Source organism: Rhinatrema bivittatum, chromosome 15 (genome assembly GCF_901001135.1).
Source record: "Rhinatrema bivittatum chromosome 15, aRhiBiv1.1, whole genome shotgun sequence".
In the NCBI taxonomy this organism is placed as follows: domain Eukaryota; kingdom Metazoa; phylum Chordata; class Amphibia; order Gymnophiona; family Rhinatrematidae; genus Rhinatrema; species Rhinatrema bivittatum.
Window position 1 is genome coordinate 33,724,877 of NC_042629.1, and position 26,422 is coordinate 33,751,298.

Here is a 26,422-nt window from a genome sequence, read left to right on the forward strand (position 1 = left end):
CGGGCCGTAGCCACGCCCCCGTACCCGCCCCCAAAACGCTGCCGACACGCCCCCGGAACGCCGCGACGACCGGGCCCGCCCCCCGACATGCCCCCGACACGCCCCCCTCCGAGAACCCCGGGACTTACGCGAGTCCCGGGGCTCTGCGCGCGCCGGGAGGCCTATGTAAAATAGGCTTCCCGGCGCGCAGGGCCCTGCTCGCGTAAATCCGCCCGGTTTTGGGCGGATTTACGCGAGCAGGGCTCTGAAAATCCGCCCCTTAGATTGTAAGCCTTCTGGGGATAGGGAAATACCTACAGTACCTGAATGTAATCCACTTTGAAGTGCTGAAAAAAGTGCGAAAAGCTGAATATAAATCAAATCAAATAGGCTGCGTCAACCATGCCACAGCTCAAAGGCTCTCAACCGTGATAACCATGCTCTGAACAGCCCATTGACTTGGAGAGGCACAGTAAGAAAGCAGCTCAAAACTTAGCCGTAAGTGTTCCTACATCTGAGGGCACTCAGCTGAAGTTTTAAGCCTTTGGGGGAGGTTGGGGTGTTTTTTTCTCACATCTGGGGACACTTTTATTTAAAAGATAAACATTTTTTTGCACCTCTCAGCTCCCTGGAGGCCCCAGTGATCACTTTTGCAGCTGAAGAGTAGTGAAGCTGGCTGCGTGCCTGTCTCTTAGCTCAAGGAGTATGATATGCCTGCAGCTATGGTCCTACAATCCTTCCCTACTCCTAAACTGGTGGGATCAATTTACACCACATTGGAAGCCCTTCTTGCCTTCGGTCTGTTTCCTGTTTTCAGCTGTGCATCCAGCAGCCATATTGAAGTCATGGGAGAGTGAAAGAGAATTAAGGTTTTCTCTCTCTTAGCCATGCAGATGGGATAATTAAAAAAAACAAAACAAAAACAGTGATTTGTTCAAGCTCTTGGTTCCTGCAGGAAGGCAGAGCATTGTAGCAGAACGCTGGCCGTCTTGGGAACATGAGGGACTGATAAGTCTCCCTTTTTCCTTCAGTCTTGCAGAGCAGATAATGGTAGTCCAGTGAGGAATCTCTTTTTTTTTTTTTTTTCTGCCCTTGCCTCTTTGCTGGCTGGCCTTAGCATGAGTTCAGTGTCCTAGGAAGTTCCATGTGGCTTGTACTCTGGGTTTTTTCATAGGATAGAGTTCATTCCCAAGTCTGCTCCATGTTCTTCCTTGGCCTTTGGAAGTTTCTAATGGAGTGAAAGAGTTCCCTACGGATGGGAAGATGGTTCTCCCTTATGTATTTTCCCTGGGGGGGAAACCTTTTGGCCCTCTTGCTTTGTCCAGTGTTGCTAACACGTCGTCCTGCACAAAAAGAGGAAAAAGAAAAAGGAGATGCTTATGTTCGAAGATTGGTGCACTGGACATCAGTGTGCTTCTGAGACGATGCCATTCCATTGATTTGGATTTCTCACAGAAAGTCCTTTCTCTTTAAGGGTTCTGGACACATTGAAGGTGCAAGTGGCAGCTCTCTTGCTATTGGAGATGTATTCCAGGTGGACACTGTTTTCTCATCCAGATGTCTTGCTTCTTGAAGGGAGTGAATCATATTAGGTCTCTGCTTCAAATTAGGGTTATGCTTTGGGATCTAAATTTACTTTTGGACCACCTTGCTAGAATCTCTATTCCCTCTTAAGTCAATCTTGTCTAAACTGCTTACCTTGATGTTTCCTGGTTGCTGATTGTTCAGCTCAAAGGATTTCAGAGTTACAAATGCTTTCATGTAAGGAACTTTCCTGTTGGTTACAGAAGACAGGGTACAAATTCATCCGGTTCCTTCCGAAGATTGTTTCACAATTCCATTCCCATCAATCTCCTTGTCTTCATTTAGTAATCGGAGGGCAAGGACTATGCCTTTTTCATCCCTTGATTGTATAGAGACTTTTTAATCAACTTCCAAGCTCACAAGTGTGTCAGAGGTTGGAATATGTAAGGGAAAAGTGATGTCTAGGGCTGTGGTGATGTGATGGATTAAGGAGATGATTACAGCAGTTTATGTGCACTCCATTGTTGAATCAGGTATGGGCTCTCTCCAAGAGCATGCAAGTGACTTCATGGGCAGAGCTGAGATTGGTCTCTCCTTTGGAGATTTGTTCAGCAGCAAGTTGGTGGTCTTTGCATATTTCCAGGAAGCATTACTGCCTGGATGTCTGGGCTAGAGAGCAGTCTTCCTTTCCCTTGACAGTTTTGCTAGGGAGTAGCTTGGGTCCAGTCAGCTTATCTGGACTGGTCTGGTCTGACTGGATGAAGAATAAGGTGAAATTTACCTCTTACATCATAATTTCCTTTCCTTGAGTACAGTTAGACCAGTCCAGGAATCTCCATGCTGCTGGTTTGTTTAGCATCTTAATTCACTCTGTATTATAGAATGTTTTTTTCCAGGCAAGTAAGTAGAGTTGGGAAGTGTAGTGAAAGTATTTGCTCCGTGGCAGGTGAGTGAGTTTCTTATTCTGTCATTTGGAAACTCTTGTTTCCTGATTCATCTGGAAGTCCATTGGTTAAAAAAACAAAACAAAACCCAAAACCCTGGTACAATGGTTAAATTGTTGATTTATGTCAGTTGTCCACAGCCTGTTAACAGGCTGGTGTCAGCACAGATGTATATAAGGAGTGACATCAGTGAGTGTTGATCTGTCTCCATCTGCTGGTTGGCATGCATAATCCCTTCGTATGGCCTGGTCGGACTGTATTCAAGGAAAGAAAATTATCAGGTAAGAAGTAATTTTACCATATTGCACACGATAGCATTTTTTTGGCTTTTCCTGCACAAAGTATACATTTCTTTCATTTAAATAACACAACTGCTAGATTACCTCAGGTATTCTTCCTGACAGCATGTGTATAGGGCTCTGAAGTTGGATGCTTTTTAGTGTTTTTATTTGAATATATTCAGTGTTCTTCTGTTTTGATTTAACAGATGGGATAATGTTGAAACAGAGAGGCTTAGTCCGTGGGACATGGACCTTATTCCTCAGAATGGTACGTGCAAGGCCATGTAATACCTTTTCCTGATGTTTCATCTTTTGGTATTTGCTTGAGTTAATCAAGCTCATTTTAATTTATTTTCAGAATAGCTATGCTGTCTAGCTGCAGCAAGAAGTGGTTTGTCATGAGTAGGACAATCCTTGTCTGGCTGAGGAAGGAGAACTGCTGGATGGAATTTTAGGAGAGTTAACTGAAACTGAGAAAATGAATTGCAAATGCTTGTTTCCCTTTTCTTTTGCCTCTCCTTTTCATCACACCCCAGACACCAGTTACATGCTGCTGGAGTAGTATGATAAAGGAGTGGGATCAATCTATAGTCAGTTTTCACATCTCCAGCTAATTGTTGTAAATAATTGTTTTAGTTAGAATATTGTACTGCTGTTGACGCGTCCTTTGCCTGAATTTGACATCCTGTTTTTGGCATGTTTTTAATTTCTCCACAAGTGAGATACAACAGCATTAAGCAGCCTCTATGCAGCTTCTCCATATTTTCAACTGCCTAGGGCCATGGTATTAACGGTGTACAAATCCAAATACATTTTATGCCCTTGCATATGTGACACTATGGTTTCCTTTATGTTTAGTGCTTTTGTGTCAGTATTTAGATCAACATCGTTTATAGTCCTGTGTAGCTGAGTGATTATCCTGTCTCTGGTAACGAAGATGTTTGAAGTCATTGTGGGATGATCAACACTGTCATAACTTGTGCATGGTTTTTCTGAGCAGAATGGGTGGCCCATGGGTTGTGGCTTTGGTTTGTGGCATTTAATATAATCTGTCATAAATTGCTGTGTTTTGTGTTGGTCACATTTGTGCTGACTTACTGGGATATTTAATAACAGATTTTGTTTCCCTAGGGGTTTACTTCTTGAATCCCACCAAAAACTGTACCTTAATGTTAATTGAACACACACAAAATGATTTTCTCAAAGGACAAACAATTTTTTCTGTGTATCACATGGGTAAAATGTGTGAACATAAAACAGTCTTCTGAATGCTGCCTAGCCTCAAAGGATAGAGACAGGATGGAGGTGGTTCAGAGAAGAGCAACCAAAACGATATCTGAAGACTTGTGAGGAGAAGAAGGATCTAAATGTGTATGCCCTGAAAGAGAGCAGATGCAGGGGAGATAAGATACAGATCTTCAGATACTTGAAGTGTTTTAATGATGCACAAACTTCAAACCTTTTCAGATGGAAAAGAACTCAGTAGAACTAGGGGTCATGAAATGAAACTTCAGGGGGTGCAATTCAGAACCAACATCGGGGAAATATTTTTTCATGGAGAAGTTGGTGGATGCCTGGAATGTCCTTCTGGAGGAGGTGGTGAAGATGAAAACAGTCAAAGAATTCAAAGGGGCATGGGATAAACACTGTGGATCCCTAAAGGCTAGAGGATGGAAATGAAGAAGCGGGTGCATGGGGGTAACTTGCTGGTGTGGCAGTAATTACACTTAACCAATAAGCTTTGATGCTTTGACGGGAGTTGGGGGGGAGGGGGAGGATAGGTGGGTGGCAGGAAAGAGGAATTGGCTTCAAAGACAATAAACATGAGCCTTGACTTGTACAGTCTGGAGTACTTGATGCGCAGACATAAGGGAAAAAACCCAGGGCTGTTTCTACGGCCAAGTCCATAAGCAAAGCACGTCAAACAACACTGCCTGAATTTTCAAGAAGGTTCATTACCCAGTAAAAGTGTTGCTAGCAGTAAATTTTTAATGGGTTGTCCTAAGGCTTGGGGATAACTGCATGGAGTGGCAGTTGCTTCCCTTAAGAGAAACATGGGGGTAACCTGCATGGCAGATGCTACCATAAGATTGCTGGGTAGACTTGGATGGACCATTCGGTACTTTTTCTGCTATCATTACGGTTACTATAAGTTACTGAGGCTCTGAGGCTGAACATGCAGTCTGAGCTCAAACAGACCTGGAAGTCTTCCTGAACATGTGCAGGTATTCCTGCATAGTCACTTCTTCCTGAGTCTCCTCAGGTTTTCTTCCACTGAAGTAAAAATATTCCTCTCCAAATGACTACACCCGTCCAGTCGTAATGCCTATCAGCAATGTTACCCTTTATAAGGTCCTGTGGAGACCTCAGCTTGTCAGTATTGTTTACAGCAATGGTTCTTAACCAGTGTGTCTGACCACACTGGGGTCACCAAGAGTTGGAAGGTGTCACCCCAAATTTGACATAGCAAGCCTATGCTTTCTGTAACAACCACATGTGCTTGCTGCTTGAAGAGAGTGCAGAGTTAGGAGCTGGGACTTAAAATTCTTCACCACTGCTCCCTGTAGCTGCTTTTCCCTCAACCATGGCAATCACGGCATCCACTAATCCAAGCCAGAAAAGTTGCAGGCATGCTGTACCCTGCCCCGCCATCCCGCAGCACCTCCCTCTAGCCCTCCCTCATCTTGGAGTTTGGTTTTCTCTGTATGCTTGTTTATAATTTATGGTCTTTTATTCTATATTAGATAAGTCAGACTGCATTCTGCATGTTTGACAGAGGTGAGGAATTATGTGTAGGAATCTAGAGCAGTCCGGCTTTCTTTGTTTTTCCAATAGTAAGTGTACTGGTTTCTATATTTGCAGTCTTGCTTTTTCATAGGTAAGGTTGCTGCTGTTCAAGTCCTGGGTGTTAGTGCTCTTATGGTATGGTTGGTATGCTATATAATTTCTAAATGTCTTTTAAACAGGTTTTCATGATATTACACAAAGGAAAGGGATTAATACTGAGGGGATATCAGAATTTGAATATATTTTTTTTGTATGTTGAGTTGAAAGGGGAAATTTCCTAACTCTGCTCCATGTAAACTCCAGAAGAGGTCAGAACTTTCTGAGGTTGACAGTGAAATGCATGAGAGTTTGTCTGTATCGAAAAACTGTGTGGTACATGTGCATATCTGTCCTAGATTTCTCACTGATGCAGTAAGCAAAGATTACAATTTTTGTGAAAAAATAACATTTAATATTTTCTAAGCAATTATTGAAATTAAAGAATGTTATTTCTCCTGCATCATTTTCAAACTAAAATATCTATATCTATATATCTATATTTATTTATTTTTTTTAGTATAGCTGTTAAATGTAGTAAGCAATGTGTCGCGTGCGTGAGCATCATCTGTCAGGTGTGTCATGACAGAAAAAAGGTTGAGAACCACTGGTCTACAGCAAATGGTAGACAAGCTTTCCATGCTGAGTGGAAGCGTAGTCTAGGCCGGGTGAAGAGGAACTTAGAAAAGATTGGCTGCTCCTGGTATGTCAACCCTTGAGGGGCTGATCCAACCTCAATTGAGCATAGCCTTATACCAAGGGGCTTTCATTCTGACTGAAGGTGCTTTAGCTGTGGAATGTCCGCCTAATCCAGACAATGGAATCTGCTCTTCTCTTCTCCCTCTGTTCTCCATGTCTCTCAAAACATTCCCCCCCCCCCCGCCCTTTCTGCTCAAGCCTCTCTTCTGGTGTTCCTTTATTTATTTATTTGTTTGTTTGTTTGCATAGAAATGATGGCAGAAGACCAAACTGCCCATGCAGTCTGCCCAGCAAGCTTCCGCACTTTTTTTTTTTTCCTCATACTTATCTGTTACTCTTGGCCCTTAGTAACCTTTTGGTTCTATTTCCCTTCCACCCCTACCATTAACGTAGAGAGCAGTGTTGGAACTGCATCTAAGTGAAATAGCTTAATTACTTAGGGGTATTAACCGCCGCAATAAGCTTGCTACACCCATGCTTATTTGTTTACCCAGACTATGTAATTCAGTCCTTGTTAGTAGTTCTGTATATAGATCCACTTTTCTTCATTCCCCCTGCCATTGAAGCAGAGAGCTATGCTGGATATGCATTGAATGTGAAGTATCAGTCTTTCTCCCCTGCCGTTGAAGCAGAGAGCTATGCTTGATATGCATTGAAAGTGAAGTATCAGGCTTATTTGGTTTGGGTAGTAACTGCCGTAACAAGCAAGCTACTCCCCTCTTTTTTTGTGAATGTAAATCCTTTTTCCCACATTTTGTCTTGCCATTGAAGCTTAGAGCAATGTTGAAGTCGCATTAACCGTGTGTATGTTTATTGAATAAAGGTATTATCTCCAGGTAATAGCATTCATTCCCTCGAGCCACCCACTCTTCATTCACATCCTCTAGACTTTATGGATCCACAGTGTTTATCCAACGCACCTTTGAAGTCCTTCATAGTTCTGGTCTTCACCACTTCCTCCGGAAGGGCATTCCAGGCATCCACCACTATCTCTGTGAAGAAATACTTCCTGACATTGGTTCTGAGTCTTTCTCCCTGGAGTTTTAACTCGTGACACGTGGTTCTGCTGATTTTTTTCCAACGGAAAAGGTTTGCTGTCATCTTTGGATCATTGAAACCTTTCAAGTATCTGAAAGTCTGTATCACATCACCTCTGCTCCTCCTTACCTCCAGGGTGTACATATTTAGATTCTTCAATCTCTCCTCATGAGTCATTTGATGAAGACCATCCACCTTTTTGGTCGCTCTTCTCTGGACTGCCTCCATCCTGTCTCTGTCCCTTCGGAGATATGGTCTCCAGAACTGAGCACAGTACTCCAGGTGAGGCCTCACCAAGGACCTGTACTAGGGGATAATCACTTCCCTTTTCTTACTCGATATTCCTCTTTCTATGCAGCCCAGCATTCTTCTGGCTTTAGCTATTGCCATGTCACATTGTTTTGCCGACTTCAGATCGTTAGACACTATCACCCCAAGGTCTCTTTCCTGCTCCGTGCACATCAGCCCTTCACTCCCCATCGAATACAGTCCTTTCAGATTTCCACACCCCATATGCATGACTCTGCACTTTTTGGCATTGAATCTCAGCTGCCATATCTTTGACCACTCTTCCAGCTTCCTTAAATCCAGTCTCATTCTTTCCACTCCTTCCAGCGTGTCCACTCTGTTGCAGATCTTAGTGTCATCTGCAAACAGACAAACCTTACCTTCTATCTCGTCCGCTATGTTGCTCACATAGATATTGAACAGGACCGGTCCCAACACTGATCCTTGTGGCACTCCGCTTAACACCGCTCTCTCTTCAGAGTAAGTTCCATTTATCATTACACATTGTCGTCTGTCTGTCAACCAGTTTGCAATCCAGGCCACCACCTTGGCACTCACTCCTAAGCTTCTCATTTTATTCACCAGCCTCCTGTGTGGGACCGTATCAAAAGCCTTGCTGAAATCCAAGTAGATGACATCGAGCGCTCTTCTTTGATCCAATTCCCTAGTCACCCAGTCGAAAAAGTCAATCAGATTTGTCTGACAGGATCTTCTCCTGGTGAATCCATGCTGCCTCTGGTCCAGCAATTCTCCCGAATGTAGATAGTTCACTATTCTTTCTTTCAGCAGCGACTCCATCACTTTTCCCACCACAGAGGTGAGGCTAACCGGCCTTTAGTTACCAGCCTCCTCTGTGCTCCCACTCTTGTGAAGCGGGATCACTCGGCACCACTCCTGTTTCTAGGGATCTATTGAACAGGTCACACAGCGGACCTGCCAGCACATCTCTGAGCTCCCTCAGTATCCTGGGATGAACCTCATCAGTCCCCATGGCTTTGTCCACTTTGTTTCCCCAGCTCTTCCCACACATTCTCCACTGTAAACGGAGTTACATCTACTCCACTCCCCTCCAGTTTTTTGTTAACTAGCGACGGTCCTTCTCCTGGGTCCTCTTTAGTGAACACCGAACTGAAGTATTTGTTTAATATTTCTGCCATTTCTTCGTCTCTCTCTACACATTGATCCTTTTCACCTTTCAATTTTACTATACCACTTTAAACTTTTCTCCTTTCACTGATGTATCTGAAAAATGTTTTGTCACCTCTCTTTACCTCTTTGGCAATCCTTTCTTCCGCTTGACTTTTTGCCGTCTTGATTACTTTCTTAGTCTCCCTCAGTTGTACCAGATATTCTTCTTTGTGCTCCTCCCTTTGGGATCCTTTATATTTCTTGAATGCTGTTCTTTTAGCTTCAACCAGTATTTCTATACTGACAGTTGATAAAGAATATCACATCGGTTTACATAGTAACTCGAGGGATAATTTGACAACAGTAACAGGGTCCAATTATCTTTACATCACAACAATAATAGTCTTATTATCTTAACATAATATTAACAATAACAAAGTCTTGTTGTCTTAACAGTATAAAGGAGTAAAATTTTTTAACAAGTGAAAGCTCATTTGAATTTTATGGTGCTTCATAAAATTTTATGGTAGGTCTCTGGTCTGTTGTATTGTTCAGTTAGACAGAGATAAATAAAGTTGAAAAAAAAAAAAGCCTGACTTGAGCAGGAGCAGCAGCTACAGGAGACTGCAGGACATAGTGGTTTTGGCTAGCAGTAGCTGTTGAGAACTGTCAGTTTGCAGCAGGCCCAATGATTAAGCTCTTCAGGGGTGAGGCATTTTGGCACCAGCCAAGCGTGTTAAGTATTGTCGTGCCTGCAGCATGTGCAGGTCGTGCTGTGCTAGCTGGGGAAGGATGGTTGAACTACATGAATGGAAGGAGAAAAGATGAGAGGCAGTCTCTGGAGGCATCTACAGTGGTAAGGCCGACTGGCAAGTGTTCCCATTAGTGCACTGTCTGGCATGGTAGGAATGGTGGGCAAAATAATATAAGGAACACTGAGCAATGATTGACTCGAATTTTAAATCATCAAAATAAAAAGAAAAAATTCAAGTATATCAACCTTAAAGATATAAATAAATAGATCTAACTTATTTATTTATTTAAAAACTTTTATATACCGGTATTAGTATGCATACATCATACCGGTTTACAATGTAACTTAAAAGGCAGAAATTACAATGAACAGGGAGGGCGAACAAGGAGGAGTATACAAAGAGCAGGAGGTGGAGGAATTAAAGCAATAAATAAAACTGCAACGGACTATTTACAGGAATATACAAGGCGTAGGCAAGATACTTGCGGAAGTCAGTGTACTTAATCAGGGTAGGCTTGAGAAAATGGTATCAGAAATATTTGAATGCTTTTAGGTTTTAATCTGCAGGCTCTTGCCCGCAGTGGGCTTCAACCAGATTTGGTAATCATATATTCAATTCATGTAATTTCCCAGTTCTCAAGTTAGAATCTCCTTTTTATAGTTCCCTAAGCAAGTTTTTTATACTCATTAGAGTATAAAAAAACACTTAGCTTTAGAAGTCCCACTATTTGAATCCCAACATTGCCAATGTTTTGGCATTTTGTAACACCTACATCAGGGGAAGTTTTCCTTTCATTCCTGCAGCTTGCGGCCTGAGCAGGCATGTGATCACGACTGCACATAATGAAGCTAATATGTCTCTGCCAAAGCAAGTTTGGGTGCATTCCACAAGGGCGCAGGCAACTTTGTGGGCAAAACGGCAGTTATCTCTGGAGATTTGCAAAGCGGCAACTTGGTGATCTTTATATACTTTTTCTAAGCATTATTGTAAACCGTTATGATGGTAAATAACTTAATGACGGTATATAAAAACTCTTAAATAAATAAACATTATTGTTTGGCTGTCCGAGGATGCTGCTTTTGCCTGGGAGGTATTGCGGGGTGTGAGCAGTATCCCGCCCTATGAGGGGAGTAGCTTTGGTACATCCTGTTTGTAATGGACTGGCTTGACTGGATGAAGAGGAAGGTGAAATGACTAGTTACCTGGTAATTTCCTTTCCTCTAGAACAGTGGGGACAGTCCATGCTCCCTCCCAATGCTGCTTTCTGTTTGTATGGTGTTAGGTTTTTGGCAGATTGACCAAGGAAGGCATATGGATGCCATACCACTCAGAACCTAAATTCTTGGTGAGTATGGGGATAGTTGTTTCCCTTTTCCCCATGTTTCCCTCTTTCTTCTGTTTGTGTTTCGCTTCCTTGTTCTTCTGGAAGTTAAAAAAAAAAATGAAGGAAACTGAAGAAGAATAGTTTATGATTTTAAAGTGTCCACAGCTAGCTTTTACAGAATTTACTGGCAGGCTGATGTCAGCACAGAGGTACATGAAGGGTGACGTCAGCAAGCTTTTTATCTGTCTCCATCTGCTGGTTGGCATACATAATCCGTTCATCTTGGACTGGCCTAACTGTTCTGGAGGAAAGGAAATTCTTAGAAAAGTATTAATTTCACCATATGATTCTACTGTGATTCTCTGAGAGAGATGTATGTACAATTTTTTTTTCTTAAGGAATTTTTCTTTATCATAAATTCCTGAAAAATGTTAAATCAAAATGAATCAATTGTTATGAGGCCAATATTTAAATAAAGCTGGCTATGTAAGTTAGGCAGATAACTTATCCAGCCAGTTTTCATGAGCTATTCAGCGGCATAGCATTGCCACGGAATATACCCAAATAAGTATTAAAGCTAGCCAGCCTAAGCTTACCTAGCTAACTTTAGACCTGCTATGGAGCACATCTAACTCATCCAGTTAACTTGATTGGATAAGTCTGAATATCACTACTTTTCTGGCTGAGTTGTCTGGATAAGTAGCACCATCCAGTTACACCCACTGCCCGCCCACTAACTATCTGGCTAATACTTAGCTAGGTAAGTGACTTATTTGACTAAGTGGTGGTTGTTGAATATCCAGCTACACCACTCAGTCTGATAAGTCTGACTTATCTGCTATATAGCCTTTGAATATAGACCCCTAAATGATTTTCTGCTCTTCATTCTTTATTGTTTTGACTAACATTATAGTTGATCAGCCAGATGAGGTGGGAGCTGGTGTTCCTGTGACTCCTGAGGAACTGGAGAACCTGTTATACAAACCCCAGGAGGGTGAATGGGGGAAACACTCCCGGGATGAAGAATGTGAACGCATCATCCAAGGCATTGATCAGCTTCTGAGCCTGGGTAACTGAATACTTTTCCTTTAAAATCTATTAAAGAGACTTCTGAATTTGAATAGCATAGATGATAAAGGTCTAGCTTATCTGGACTACGAGTAAATATTTGCAGTTTGTGTGATGTGTTATAATAACATAAACACCTCAAAGCTACCCAATACCAAAGGGTTTCCAAACTGTCCTCGAAGACTGCAACTCAGTTGGGTTTTTAGGATTGCCACAATGAATATGCATGAGATCTGTTTGTATGTACTCTTTCCATTGTATGCAAAAGGATCTCATGTATATTTCTCACAGGACAAACAGGATGGTAGTCCTCACATATGGGTGACATCACAGGATGGAGAACAATCACGGAACACTTCTGTCAAAGTTTCCAGAACTTTGACTGGCCCCTACTGGGCATGCCTAGCATGGCACTAACCCTGCAGCCAGCAGGGGTCCCCCTTCAGTCTTCTTTTTTCCACGCAGCAGTAGCCTCACGGTTAAGGAGCTCTGCAGAGATTCCTGACAGGAATCTTCCTCACGGAATTACTAAAAGTTAATTTGTCCCACAGGGGTCCCTCCTTTAACTTTTTCAAGCTGCAGTACTCTGGTAAGTTTTTACCCGTTTTTCCATCAATTACCGTCGAGTTTGGCCCTCACGGCCTACTGGCTGTCTATCATACCGCGGCTCAATTTTTTCCATGGCCATGACGTCTGGGTTCCGTCTGTGCCCGGACTGTAATCGCACCATGTCCATCACAGACCCCCATAAAGTCTGTGTAATGTGTCTTGGACGAGAGCACGATGTCTTGACCTGCACCAAATGTGCCTTAATGACACCAAAAGGTCGCAAGGCCAGAATGGAGAAGATGGAACTTCTCTTCCGTGCTCAAACCCTGACTACGTCCATTGCATCGACATCGTCAGAACCGGCACCGCCAACTTCGCACCAGCATCGTCCACCAACCAGTGACCATCCGGCATTGACGACATCTCGGCCTTCGACACCCTCTACTCCCCCTCAGGACTGATGGGATCGTAGAGACAAACATAGCCTTTGGCATAGAAAGTCTTGGACCATCGAGGGAGCGAAATCATCGACTTCGCCATCATCTGAGCTGCCGTTGAAGAAACCCCGTCCAGAAAAGGCACAGACCTTTTTGGCGACCGGGTCACCAAGGCAACCCTCCCCCGATGGGGCATCGGGAGCCGTGACTCCGCCTTTAACGGTGGTCCCTCCGGCTATGCCTCTGCCTCCTTCTTCTGTTCCGGAGCCGGGGCTGCTTGCTCCAGGTCTCCGAGAAGAACTGGACCGGGATGGTTCAGGAGCCCATCGACAAGGCGATGCAACGACTCCAGGTTCCTCCGGCACAGACACCAGTACAGATTGCGGAACCGATCACGACCAGATTCTGGCAGTGTTGGCATCGCTGCTCTTCAGGATGGAAGTGCTAATTGTTGCTTTTCCACCGATGGACCCTGGGTCACTGATGGTGCCGGTGCCCTCCCCCACTCACTCTGTCATCAGGAGGAGAAACACCGTTTCGCATCCCTCCTTCAGGCGTTCTGCCTCGTCCATCGCCATCGATCCAACCATCGGTGCCGATACGCCCGTTGGCGCCACCAAGCTTTCGATGCTTTCATTGGTGTCTCCGATTATTCCTTCAATTCCTTGGGAGCCTAGACCAGGACCTTCAGGTATCCCACCATCCCGTCCCCCTCTACATCCTAGAGGGGCAGGTGCTGATCCTTATGATACCTGGACTGATGATTCCTCACCAGACACCAATGATTTGCCTTCACCACCTTCACCCACTGAAAGCAGAAAGCGTTCTCCTCGCGAGGACCTTTCCTTTATAAATTTTGTGAAGGAAATGTCAGAATTGGTTCCCTTCCAATTACAGACTGAACAGGATGATAGGCATCAGATGATGGAGTTGCTCCAATTCTTGGATGCTCCCAAGGTAATAACCTCCATCCCTATTCACCAGGTTCTTCTGGATCTCCTGAAGAAGAACTGGGAACATCCTGGCTCCATTGCTCCAGTCCACAGGAAAGCTGACACTACCTATTTGGTGCAGTCAGCTCCGGGCTTTCAGAAACCACATTTGGATCACCAATCTGTAGTGGTGGAATCTGCACAGAAGAGAGCAAAGAGATCAAAGAATTAAACTTCTTTTCCCCCTGGCAAGGAACAGAAGTTTCTAGATGCCATTGGTTGCCAAGTCTTCCAAGGATCAATGCTCATCTCCCGAATTGCCGCTTATCAGCTCTATATGACCCAATATAACAGGGTCATTTTTAAGCAGATACAAGACTTGATGGGCTCCCTGCCTCAGCAATTTCAAGAACAGCTCCAAACCTTAGTAAACAAAGGTTTTGAGGCAGGCAAGCATGAGATCAGATCATCTTATGATATCTTTGATACTGCTACATGGGTATCTGCAGCTGCTATTTCGGCGAGAAGGTGGGTCTGGCTCAAGTCTTCTGACCTTCGCCCTGAGGAACAAGACAGGTTATCCGACCTGCCCTTGTGTAGGAGGTAATCTGTTTGGCGAATAGATTCAACGGACGGTGGCGGAACTTTAGGACCATCATGAGACCCTAAGACAGCTCTCTGATGCCTTCTGACTATTCTTCTAAACAGCTCTTCAGAAAGGACTCTAAAAAGTCATTCTTCTGCCCGAAAAAGTCCTACCCACCACCAACCAGATCCCGTGCCACGAGACCTTTTAAAAAAGCACAGTCTCGTCAAACACGTAAACAAAAACCACAAGCATCTCCTCAACCAGGGCCTCCTTCAGGTTTTTGACTTTCACCTAGAGAGCAGCAGCCAGATTCCACTGCCTCACATTCCAGTGGGAGGTAGATTATGCCACTTCCACAACATGGCACTCAATCACCTCAGACCAATGGGTACTGGCAATAATTGCTCAGGGTTACCATCTGAACTTTCTCTCCATGCCACTGAACTCCCCACCTCTACTGATGTGAGAACATCCGATCACTCCATCCTTCTGGATCAAGAGGTCTCCCTCCTTCTCCAGTCCAAGGCAATAGAACCCGTATCCTACTTTTAGCACGGCCTAGGGTTCTATTCCCGGTACTTTCTAATCCCCAAAAAATCGGAAGGCGTTCGTCCTATTCTGGACCTATGGGCCCTCAACAAGTACCTCCAGCGAGAGAAGTTCAAGATGGTAACCTTAGGCTCGCTTCTTCCTCTTCTACAAAGAGGAGACTGGCTCTGTTCTCTGGACCTCCAGGACGCATACACTCATATTGTGATAACTCCATCTCATCGCAAATACCTGTGGTTTCTATTAGGCCCCAAGCACTATCAATACAGAGTGCTTCCATTCGGCCAAGCATCTGCGCCACGAGTCTTCACAAAATGCCTCGTAGTAGTTGCAGCCTTCCTCAGGACCAAAGGTGTTCATGTCTACCCCTATCTAGACGACTGGTTAGTCAGGGCTCCCACTCAGCAAGCTGCTCTGTCGTCCCGCAATCTAACCTTACACACTCTAATTTCATTAGGATTTCTCGTCAACTATGACAAATGCTACTTAGTCCCATCTCAAACCTTGTCGTTCATTGGGGCAGATTTGGACACCTTGCAGGCAAAGGCTTTTCTGCCTCGACAGCGAGCTCTCACTTTCGTGTCTCTTGCACGCCAGCAGCAGTCTCAGCACTCCGCGACTGCATGCCACTTTCTCATCCTCCTGGGACACATGGTGTCCTCAGTTCAGGTCATACCAATGGCCCGTTTGGCCATAAGAGTCATGCAGTGGACTCTACGGTCGCAATGGACTCAAAGCATTCAGCTCCTGTCGACCATTGTCCACGTAACCGACTCACTCCATCAGTCTCTTGCCTGGTGGAAACAGCAGTTCCACGTCTCTCATCATACCGGACGCCTACTGAGTTATATCAGCATCAGACGTCTTTCCTAAAAACTGGTTCATTTATATTTGAAAATAACAAGGCATTAAATCAGTGAGTACCAGTTTAACTCCAATTGAAAGACAGTCTTTAAACTGTAGATCCAAAATTATTCTCGTTCATTCTATACTGACAATTACCTTAATGAACATTGTAGCTGCATGGCATTAAATAAAATTACTGCTCCCATTGTGCAACACTATGTGGATAAAGAATATCTGTATAGCCACTTATGGTGGTTAGTGATTGGATACCTATTCCTACTTATGGAGGTGATCAGTTGTCATTATTGAGTGAACGAGAATGATTTTGGATCTACACTTTAAAGACTGTCTCTCCATTGGGGTTAAATTTTGAGGTTGATTGGTGAGTGGGAAATGATAAAAGGTAATGGTAAATGGAGTTTTCATCAGGGGAGGGGGTGTTACTAGCGGTGTGCCTCAGAGATTGGACCTAGGACCGGTTCTTTTCAACATTTACATGAGTAACATTGCAGAAGGATTGTCAGGAAAGGTTTGTCTTTATGCTGATGATACCAAAATCATCAGCCAGGAAGGAGTAGAAAATGAGGCGGGACCTTGCAAAACTCAGGAATGGTCTAGGGTCTGGCAGCTAAGATTCAGTGCTAAAAAAAAAAATGCAGAATAATGTATCTTAGAATGCAAAAATCCAAGAGAGAGGTACAGTATTCAAAGTGAAATTCTTCTAAGCACAAAGGAAGAGTGGAATCTGAAGGTGATTGTATCTGATGATCTTAAGTTGGCCAAACAGGTGAATAAAGCAACTGCAAAAGCCAGAAAAATGCTTGGCTGCATAAGAAGTGGAATGGTAATCAGAAAAAGGGAATTGATAATGCCCCTCTATAAGACCCTGGTGAGAGCTCATTTGGAATACTTTGTATAATTCTGGAGACTGCACTTTCAAAAGGATATAAACAGGATAGAGTTGTAACAGAGGGTGGCTACTAAAATGATCTTTGTTCTAAAGCATATGGGGAGAGACTTTTATTTATATATTTATTTAAACATGTATATCCTAGAGGGAAAAGCGAGATAGAAAAGATAAGACAGACATTTAAATATCTCATAGGTGTTAATGCACAGGAGGCGAGCCTCTTTGAATGGAAAGAAGGCTCTAAAATGAGGGCTCATGGGATGAGGGTGAAAGGGGGGTAGACTGAGGAGTAATCTTGGGAAATATTTCTTTACAGAGATGCATGGAAGAGTATATTAGGATAGGCACAGAAGTGCATATATCTCAATGGACAGGAAGAAGGAATGATTGCTGCAGTGCTTTAGTGCACTAGTGTTACCATGCTTCTTGCAGTGCCTCAGTACCCATGTGTGAGGAAAAACTGGTTTTGTCGCTTTGCGACAGGTGCCCTGCTTGCTGCAGTTCTCAGTATGCATATGTAAGGAAAAGAGAGGTCCTTGTTTTGCTGTATTCTGGCAGACACGTTGCACGGTTGCAAAAGATGTAATAAAAGTAGCCTGGTGCCTTTCCCCTGTTGTCTTGCGCAAATGTCCGCAGCTCCTGGAGGAGACACATCAAACCTTACTATCTACTAGTGAGAACAAGCACAAAGGCTACACTACTTAGTACAAGTGAACATACTAAGGGAAATAAGCCTATTTAGTTTTGGTACATTTTTCTCTTTTCCTAAGACTGATCAGATGTAAATAGTTCCTGAATAGTTATTGCCTAGTGCAGACTGTTATAGAAAAAGGAAAATACAAATATATCCCGTAAAGGAGAACTTTATCTTTCTAATCCTGTGCCATTTCTTTTCTGCAGCATGTGTGCCCTACTGCTGTAGTGCCTTCCCATTCACCACCACACCAACCCCTAGTGGTCATTACAAGCAACCTCCTAGTGGAGGGGATAGAGACACAAACAGTATTTGAATTCAAGAACTCATTGGATAAATACAGGGGATCTCTTAAGAAAGTGATGGGAACTATAAAGCTAAATTAATTGGGCGGATGGGCAGAACATATGAGCCGTACGGTCTTTTTCTGCTGTCATGTATCTATGATTCTTCGATGAGGGAGTCTTGGGGTAGTTGGACTTAATTATATTCTGAGCTTTTTTTTTAATTCTATTCTTGATATCTGCATTTTTCACCACAGGGGTAATGGAGTAGGGTGTAGATTTATTTTTTTCCAATTCTTTATTTTCAATTTTGAAAATTTTCAAAGAACAAAACATTCTTATACAGAAAAATCAATGTCTATATATTTCCAGTAATCATTGCTTAAAGTTATATATATTATATCATATTATATGACATTTAAATTATAAGAAAATATGATTATATAGTAATTAGGGGCAGATCAGAGCAAAACATGCCAAGTAAATTCAATCAAACACATAGATAAACTCGCCGAGTTATACCATCTATTACATTATTTCACACCGGGACTGTGGGAGCTATAACAGGGGTCCGAGCTACTAAGAATGATCTCAATTGTTTAGGATCAAGAAAGACACAATTTTCATTTAAGTATCTGATGCAGGCCTTGCAGGGATATTTCAAAACAAAACACGCTCCCAATTTTAATGCCTCAGGACGAAGCCTGAGGAATTCTTTTCTACGTAGTTGATTGGATTTAACCACGTCAGGGAATATCCATATGGGGCTCCCATAGAAATTTAATTGTCGATTCCTAAAAAAAAACAAGGGCATCACGTGATTCCTTTCAGAAAGAAAAGCAAAAGAAATTAACATTGATCTCCATACTTTTATCTGTACATCTGAAGACATTTCTAATAGATTAGTTACATCCAAGGATTGTTCTTGTTCTGAAATTTGTGATCTTTGTTGTAAGTAATATGCTTTTACTACTACTGGTAAAGCATTTTCTGGTATCTTAAGAATCTGGGTCATATAATTTTTAAACAACTCCATTGGAGAAATTAATCTCAATAAAGGAAAATTCAAAATCTGAAGATTATGTGCCCGTAAAGCATTTTCTATTGTCTCTAACCTATTAACAGTATTGGCTTCAGATACAATTTTGTTTGCTTATTCTCAATTAATGACAGTCTTTTTTTTCCACTTCATCCGTCTTTTTTGTATATGTAGATATCAAATTATTATTTGCAGTCGCTTGCTTTTTTATCTCCACAGTTGTTGCTGAAAGCATTTTTATAGAGCTCTCAATGGAGCTTAGCATTGTCCAAATCCCCTCAAGAGTCACTACATCAGGTTTAGCTGTTAAGGGGGAAAGAGAGAGCATTCTCAGACGTTCCATCCCCTCTTCTTCCACAGTTCCCAAACTCTCCCTCATACCTGGTAACGATGGTAGGCGAATAGTCTCTGGAGCCAGCGGTGAAGAAGCCAGTGCAGGACTCCCCATTTCACTTTCCTCTCCTGGGTTCACCACCCCCAGCTGCTGTTGAACGATGGCACTCATGGCTCCTAATCGCTGAACACCAAGATTTTTCTCCCAGGCCATTACCATGGCCGCTCCTGCTTCCACCGAAGCAGGGCCAGGTATCTTGATGTCTCCAGGGTGATCTGGTTTCCTCAGTGATCCGGGGTTTAGAGTAGTCTCAAGGGTCAGGGGGGACGGCTCATGCTAAGAAGCTGCTCCTCCAGCGACCGAGCTTCCCGGGTTTGTAGATGGTATACCCGCGAAAAAGCCAGAGATCTGTGGCTGTCGCAGGTCTTCTGAAGGCGAACTATTAGTCTCGCCCCTCAGTCGGCCCTTTCTTTTCGTATGAGGCATTTTCGGGTAAGTAAATTAGTTGAAGGAAATGTCTGACAGCTTTCCCCTCCGGCATCTCTCGCAGGCTCACTGCTCGGTGGCCATCTTGATGCATAAGAACAGCTTTAAATAATTTTGGTGGATGTAAGCATTGTAAAACTCCTTGTTAAGTCAATTTTTCATCTTCCTCCTGAAGGTTGTAGGGTATTGCTTCTGTCTTTTTTTTTTTTTTTTATATATATATAAATGAAGGCTAGGTGATATCCTCTGATGTAGATGTTATATTTGGTTCTGGTGGCGAGTCTGATGGGAGGATCTAGAAAATGGCTTCCAGGAATATACTTAAGAATCATCAGAATCCTACAAAAGTTCAGATTTTGATATTCTATATGAAGATGAACAGGATTGTTGTCCTTCTTCTGAAGGTATCGCAGTGCTTTCTTCTCTTCGTTTATCCTCAGGTCTTACAAAATAAGATGATGGGAAGTTTAGATCTTAATTCTTCTCATAAGCATTTTAAAATGGGTCTTTGTAATGTTGATTGTGTTCCCTGTATGTACCCGGATCAGTCCAGACAGTGGGTTGAGCCTCCTGTCCAGCAGATGGAGACAGAGAAAAACTGAAAGGATATCCTATATCAGGACAGTGCTCACTCTGCGTCCCTTCAGTATTTCTCTGTCTCCAGCAGATACAGATAGCAGAACCTGCAGATCCCCTCTAGACAGCTATATTGTGTGGGAAAGTCTATTTTCTCCCTCTTTGTCTTATTTCGGATCAAGGGAAGCTGGTCTCGGAAGCTGCCGGAGAACGTCCTCGACAATCCAAGTTTTTTTCCCCTCGTGCTCTCAGTTCAGAGGTCAGCGCAGGTACAACAGGCCGAGAGGGACTGCTCAAAGAACCACCCCCACTAGATCCCAATCTTGGTCTCCATTCCTTTCGTGGCCGATGTCCGTTCCGAAATGCTAACCCTCAAGGTTCCACCTCAAAGTCCTCCCAATGAGATGCGGCCGGCCCATTCCTCCATTCCCAACTTAGGTGGACGTCTGTCCCTTTTTCTCGAGGAATGGGTCAAAATTACATCAGATCAGTGGGTCCTCGAGGTGATCGAAAAAAGCTACGCTTTAGAGTTTGCTTGGGACCTCCCCAACAGCTACCTAATCTCTCCCTTGTAGGGAGCCCTTTCTTCGCTTCTCAGATTCAGGTGTTTCCCTTAAAACAGTTCCATCCTTTTTGCCAAAAATTGTGTCCTCTTTCCACGTCAATCAGTGGAGCTTCCTGCCTTTTCCCTTGAAGACATTGTGAGCACGCCTGGCGGTGACCACCTGCGCCTTTATGTAAAGAGAGTACTGCTGCAATACTTACAGGTTACAAATGAATTTCGAGTCTCTGATCATCTCTTTGTCTTATGGAGCGGCCCAAACAGGGGATGTAAGGCTTCTAAGACTACTATTGCTCGCTGGCTTAAGGAGGCGATTGCGTTGGCATATATCTGTCGGGGCCGGACAGTTCTGAGGGCTTAAAGGCCCATTCCTTGCGTTCACAGGCTACGTCTTGGGCGGAAAGCCAGTCTGTTTCTTCGCAAGAGATCTGCAGAGCAGCTACTTGGAAGTCTCTGCATACTTTTGCTCATTATCACCTTGATGTCCAGGTGCCAGATTTTGGTTCCTTCGGAAGGCAGTTGCTTCGAGTGGGACTGCCTAGGTCCTACCCTAGTTAGGAAAGCTTTGGTACATCCCACTGTCTGGACTGATCCGGGTACACACAGGGAAAGAAAAATTGATTCTTATCTGCTAATTTTCTTTCCTGTAGTACCACGGATCAGTCCAGACTCTCGCCCTGGCAGGGTTTCTCTCCGAGATGTCCACTTAAAGTCGTCTTTTGTTCTTCACAGCATTTGGATATCTTTTCTTAAGGCACTGGAAGTATCTACCAGTTAGATCTATAGTAAGAGTGGTTCTTTACAGTGTTTGAAGTTACAATTTACAAGTTTATGGTTACTTGCTTGATCTTTTCCTGGTTAACCTTACATTTCTCTGCTTTGATAACGTTTATACTGAAGGGACGCAGGGTGAGCACTGTCCTGATATCGGATACCCTTTCAGTTTTTCTCTGTCTCCATCTGCTGGACAGGAGGCTCAACCCACTGTCTGGACTGATCTGTGGTACGACAGGAACGAAAATTAGCAGGTAAGAACCAATTTTCCTTTTTTTGGTAATTCTCCAAGGACAAGCAAGATGGCAGTCCTAACACCATTATGGATATCCTGAAAACCAGGCTTGTTTGTGGCTCTTGAGGACCAGAATTGGCCATCCCCCTCCTAGAGAAACAACCAAATAATGCTCAGAAAATACTTTCCCTTTGATCAATGTATATAGTAAGCGCAGTACAGCGTTTTGAATAAAGATGTTATAGAAAAGACTTTTAAAGGTGCCATATGATTGCACAGTGCTTGCTGTATACTACTAGCACTCAGTCCTGCTTTATACATATGTTGCAAACCAAATATAACCAGATCACTAGTATGGGTTCAACTTGAAGCTTTCAATGATACACACTATAAACCCAATACATCACTTTTTTTTTAATTTCACTGCCGTGGTCACATATAATGTTTCTGTATTAAATATATAGCAATTATTTGAAAAAAAAAATTTGAGTGAAAAGTGGTAGTTTCATATAATGTTTAAGCGGTGACCATCCTGGTTACCCCGTCATATCTATAATCAAACACACCACCCCCACCTCGAGTGTTATTTCAATCGCACCGTTGTATAACTACTTAGCTGAAAGTTGTAATGTCCCCACCAATATTAAATATGTTAATCAACCCTGCAACCCAATGCTCACGTAGTTTTCACAATCATTCCTTTTCAATTTAATTTAGGTGCAACGAGCCTCCTCTCCAGCGTCCTAATGGCGGTCTAAACTTTCAGCTAAGTAGTTATATAACGGTTGTTGTTTGAACATATGGAGGTCTTTACTCAACGCACAATTAGACTCTGGAATTTGTTGCCGGAGGATGTGGTTAGTGCAGTTAAAATAGCTGTGTTTAAAAAAGGATTGGATAAGTTCTTGGAGGAGAAGTCCATTACCTGCTATTAAGTTCACTTAGGGGCGGATTTTAAAACGAGCGCGAATAGCCTACTTTTGTTTGCGCTCCAGGCGCAAACAAAAGTACGCTGGATTTTAGTAGATACGCGCGGAGCCGCACGTATCCGCTAAAATCCTGGATCGGCGCGCGCAAGGCTATCGATTTCGTATAGCCGGCGCGCGCCGAGCCGCGCAGCCTACCCCCGTTCCCTCCAAGGCCGCTCCAAAATCGGAGCGGCCTCGGAGGGAACTTTCCTTTGCCCTCCCCTCACCTTCCCCTCCCTTCCCCTACCTAACCCACCCGCCCGGCCCTGTCTAAACCCCCCCCTTACCTTTGTCGGGGGATTTACGCCTCCCAGAGGGAGGCGTAAATCCCCGCACGTCAGCGGGCCTCCTGCGCGCCGGGACGCGACCTGGGGGCGGGTCTGGAGGGTGCGGCCACGCCCCCGGGCCGTAGCCACGCCCCCGTACCCGCCCCCAAAACGCTGCCGACACGCCCCCGAAACGCCGCGACGACCGGGCCCGCCCCCGACACGCCCCCCTCAGAGAACCCCGGGACTTACGCGAGTCCTGGGGCTCTGCGCGCGCCGGGAGGCCTATGTAAAATAGGCTTCCCGGCGCGCAGGGCCCTGCTCGCGTAAATCCGCCCGGTTTTGGGCGGATTTACGCGAGCAGGGCTCTGAAAATCCGCCCCTTAGAGAATAGCCACTGCCATTAGCAATGGTAACATGGAAGAGACTTAGTTTTTGGGTACTTGCCAGGTTCTTATGGCCTGGATTGGCCACTGTAGGAAACAGGATGCTGGGCTTGATGGACCCTTGGTCTGACCCAGTATGGCATTTTCTTATGTTCTTAACATATGGAGGTCTTATACGGCACAGCACAAGCACAATAAATAATTGAGAGATTTAGATATAAAAATAGTAAATTTTATTGTTCGTGGCACGATTGAAATAACACAAGAGGTGGGGGTGGTGTGTTTATGATTATAGATATGACGGGGTAACTGGGATGGTCACCGCTTAAACATTATATGAAACCACCACCTTTCACTCAAAATTTTTTTTTTTCAAATAATTGCTATATATTTAATACAGAAACATTACATGTGTCCACGGCAGTGAAATAAAAAAAAAAAAAAAGATGTATTGGGTTTATAGTGTGTATCATTATACATATGTTGAACAGGTTTTTTTCTGGTCTTACAGAGAAATTGATTTTAGCAACATTTCCGGGCAGCATAGATAGGAGTTAATGCCTTTAAGACTTAAGTATATGTTCATATAGAACCTAAATTACTGTTTTGCATTATGTGCATTGTATATATTTACAGATATTGCAACTGCTTTTGCTGCTCCAGTTGATTTGAAAAGTTATCCTGCATACTGTATGGTGGTGGCATATCCTACAGACCTCAGCACAATTCGGATGAGACTAGTGAGCCGTTTTTACAGGCAAGTCTAAAAGTTAATTGGTTTTAAAGGGACTGAAAGTAGTTGTTACTTGTAAATTGGGGACAGTACCCCAGCATCTTTATATTTTATAATACGTTGTGCTAAAATAGTGATTTTGGATAAAGGTAATCAAATGATACCTCAGTCATTCAAGACCAGAAGACTTGCTGAAAAATATATTTCTTCAAAATACACATGTCAAAATTAGGAAAAAAGCATAACTCATTGGCAGTGCCGCCAAGCTGTAGACCTAAGAATATAACAAATGCCATATTAGATCAGACCAAAGGTCTGTCAAGCCCAGTATCCTGTCTCTGACAGTGACCAGTCCAGGTCAAGTACCCAGTAGTATCCCAAAGAATAGGTTCATTCTTTCTTGCTTAAAACCAGGGATAACCATTAGTCTGCATGGCTAATGGTTCCTGAACATACCCAGATCAATCCAGACCAGTGGGTTGTGCATTCCTACCATCTGCTGGAGTCCAAGAACAAAAAAACTTTGGGCACTGCTACATAAGAGTGCCACCTTCAGTCCCTCAGTATTTCTCTGACTCCAGCAGATGGTGGAGATGCAAACCTGCAGTCTGTTAGTTACTTTTTTTTTTTTAAACTATTAAGGAAAGCTTTTTCCTAGGTTAGGGGTAGTTAGTGGTGTAGCTTCCTGGGGTGTTAGGCACCTTCATGGGCCATCCCTCAGTTGAAGCCGGGCGACCAGGGGTTGGACACCCCTGCCTGAGTCTCGCCTGCAATGGTCCAGTGTTTCGATAGCCAGGGGCTCCTGGTTCCCTCAACCATTGAGGAGGCTCCTCTCCTTTCCTCAGGCCACAGGAGTTCCTGTGTAAAGTTTCTTTAAAAAAAAAAAACAAAAAACAACAAAAAACAGAATGACTTTCAAGGTAGGTGGAGTTTCTTCTGGGGACAAGCTGTGCTGTTTCGTCGGCAGGCCAGTCAGTGGGGAGCTCGACCCCGCGGGTCCTCACGATGGCCCGGGGCTCCAGGTAGGTCGGCAGGGGGTGAAGGCCTTCGTGCGCATGCTAGGCCACTTTTTTTCGCTCTGCTCTTAGGCAATGGGAAGGAAGTCGTTGGTCCCCGAATCCCCTCCAGGACCGGGTTAACACCTTCGCTGTCTGACTCTTCCTACGAAACCTTGATCCCCAGGACCTCCAAGATCTGGGGAATGAGAGGCCGGAGCTCCTCTTGCTTAAATAAGCGCATCAGGCTAGGATCATCACCCTCCAAGGATGGGAGGTCAGACAACCTGGACCAGGACGACCTCCCATCCTTGGAGGGTGATGATCCTAGCCTGATGCGCTTATTTAAGCAAGAGGAGCTCCGGCCTCTCATTCCCCAGATCTTGGAGGTCCTGGGGATCAAGGTTTCGTAGGAAGAGTCAGACAGCGAAGGTGTTAACCCGGTCCTGGAGGGGATTCGGGGACCAACGACTTCCTTCCCATTGCCTAAGAAGGTCCGCAAGCTGGTGACCCGGGAGTGGGACTCGCCAGATGCTGGTTTGAAAGTGGGTAGAGCCATGGCGAAACTTTATTCCCTGTCACAGGATGTTTTGGATCTTCTAAAGCTACCAAAGGTGGACGCAGCGGTGTCTGCTGTGACTAAGAAGACCACCATTCCTATGGCTGGGGCCGCTGCGCTAGAGGAATACAGGACCACAAGCTGGAGATACATCTTAAGTGAGTCTTCGAGGTTTCAGCGCTGAGTCTCAGGGCAGCGATTTGCGCCAGCCTCATGCAGAGAGCCTGTCTTTGGGTCCAGGAGGCATCTGCAGCTCCGAGTGCCGAAGGCAGGGGGTCCTTGCAAGCCACATGGTTGGAGGCAGGGGTTGCCTATGTCGCAGACGCATTGTATGACTTGGTTCGGACTTCAGCGCATAGTATGGTCTCCGCTGTTACGGCTCATAGATTCTTCTGGTTACATAATTGGTCAGCAGATTTGGCTTCCAAGTCTCAACTCTGTAACCTCCCCTTTAAAGGCAAGCTTCTCTTCGGGGAGGATCTGGACCAGTTGGTAAAATTACTGGGGGAGTCCAAAGGCAACCGACTTCCAGAGGATAGGAAATCTTCTGGGAAGGTTTTTCTCCCTCGAGCTCGTTTTCGGGATTCTTACAGATTTCGCGGTGGTAGGTCTTCAGCTCCTTTGGGGCCCAGGCCGGGCTCAGGGCGTCAGCAGTCCTTTTGTGGAGGACTGCACCCAGGCAGAGAGTCCATGGGCCAGGGTGCTGGACGTGGAAAACCCTCCCAGTGAAGCAAGGGGCACCCATTCCATCGTAGAAGCTGTCTGAGGCAGATTGTCAAGTTTCTACGCGAAGTGGGAAAAAATTACCTCGGACTGATGGGTCTTGGAAGTGGTCCGGGGTGGTTACGCTCTCGTGTTTTCATGCTCG

General features: G+C 44.2%; 1 protein-coding gene across 1 annotated transcript in view; it reads left to right on the top strand.

The window, feature by feature from the left end:
- BRWD1 (bromodomain and WD repeat domain containing 1) overlaps nucleotides 1-26,422 on the top strand; it is a 282,561-nt gene that overhangs the window by 186,175 nt on the left and 69,964 nt on the right. The window contains exons 29-31 of the mRNA XM_029577859.1: nucleotides 2,935-2,996; nucleotides 11,697-11,852; nucleotides 23,904-24,024. Of these exons, the coding sequence (XP_029433719.1) occupies nucleotides 2,935-2,996; nucleotides 11,697-11,852; nucleotides 23,904-24,024 (339 nt within the window). The remainder of the gene's footprint in view (nucleotides 1-2,934; nucleotides 2,997-11,696; nucleotides 11,853-23,903; nucleotides 24,025-26,422) is intronic.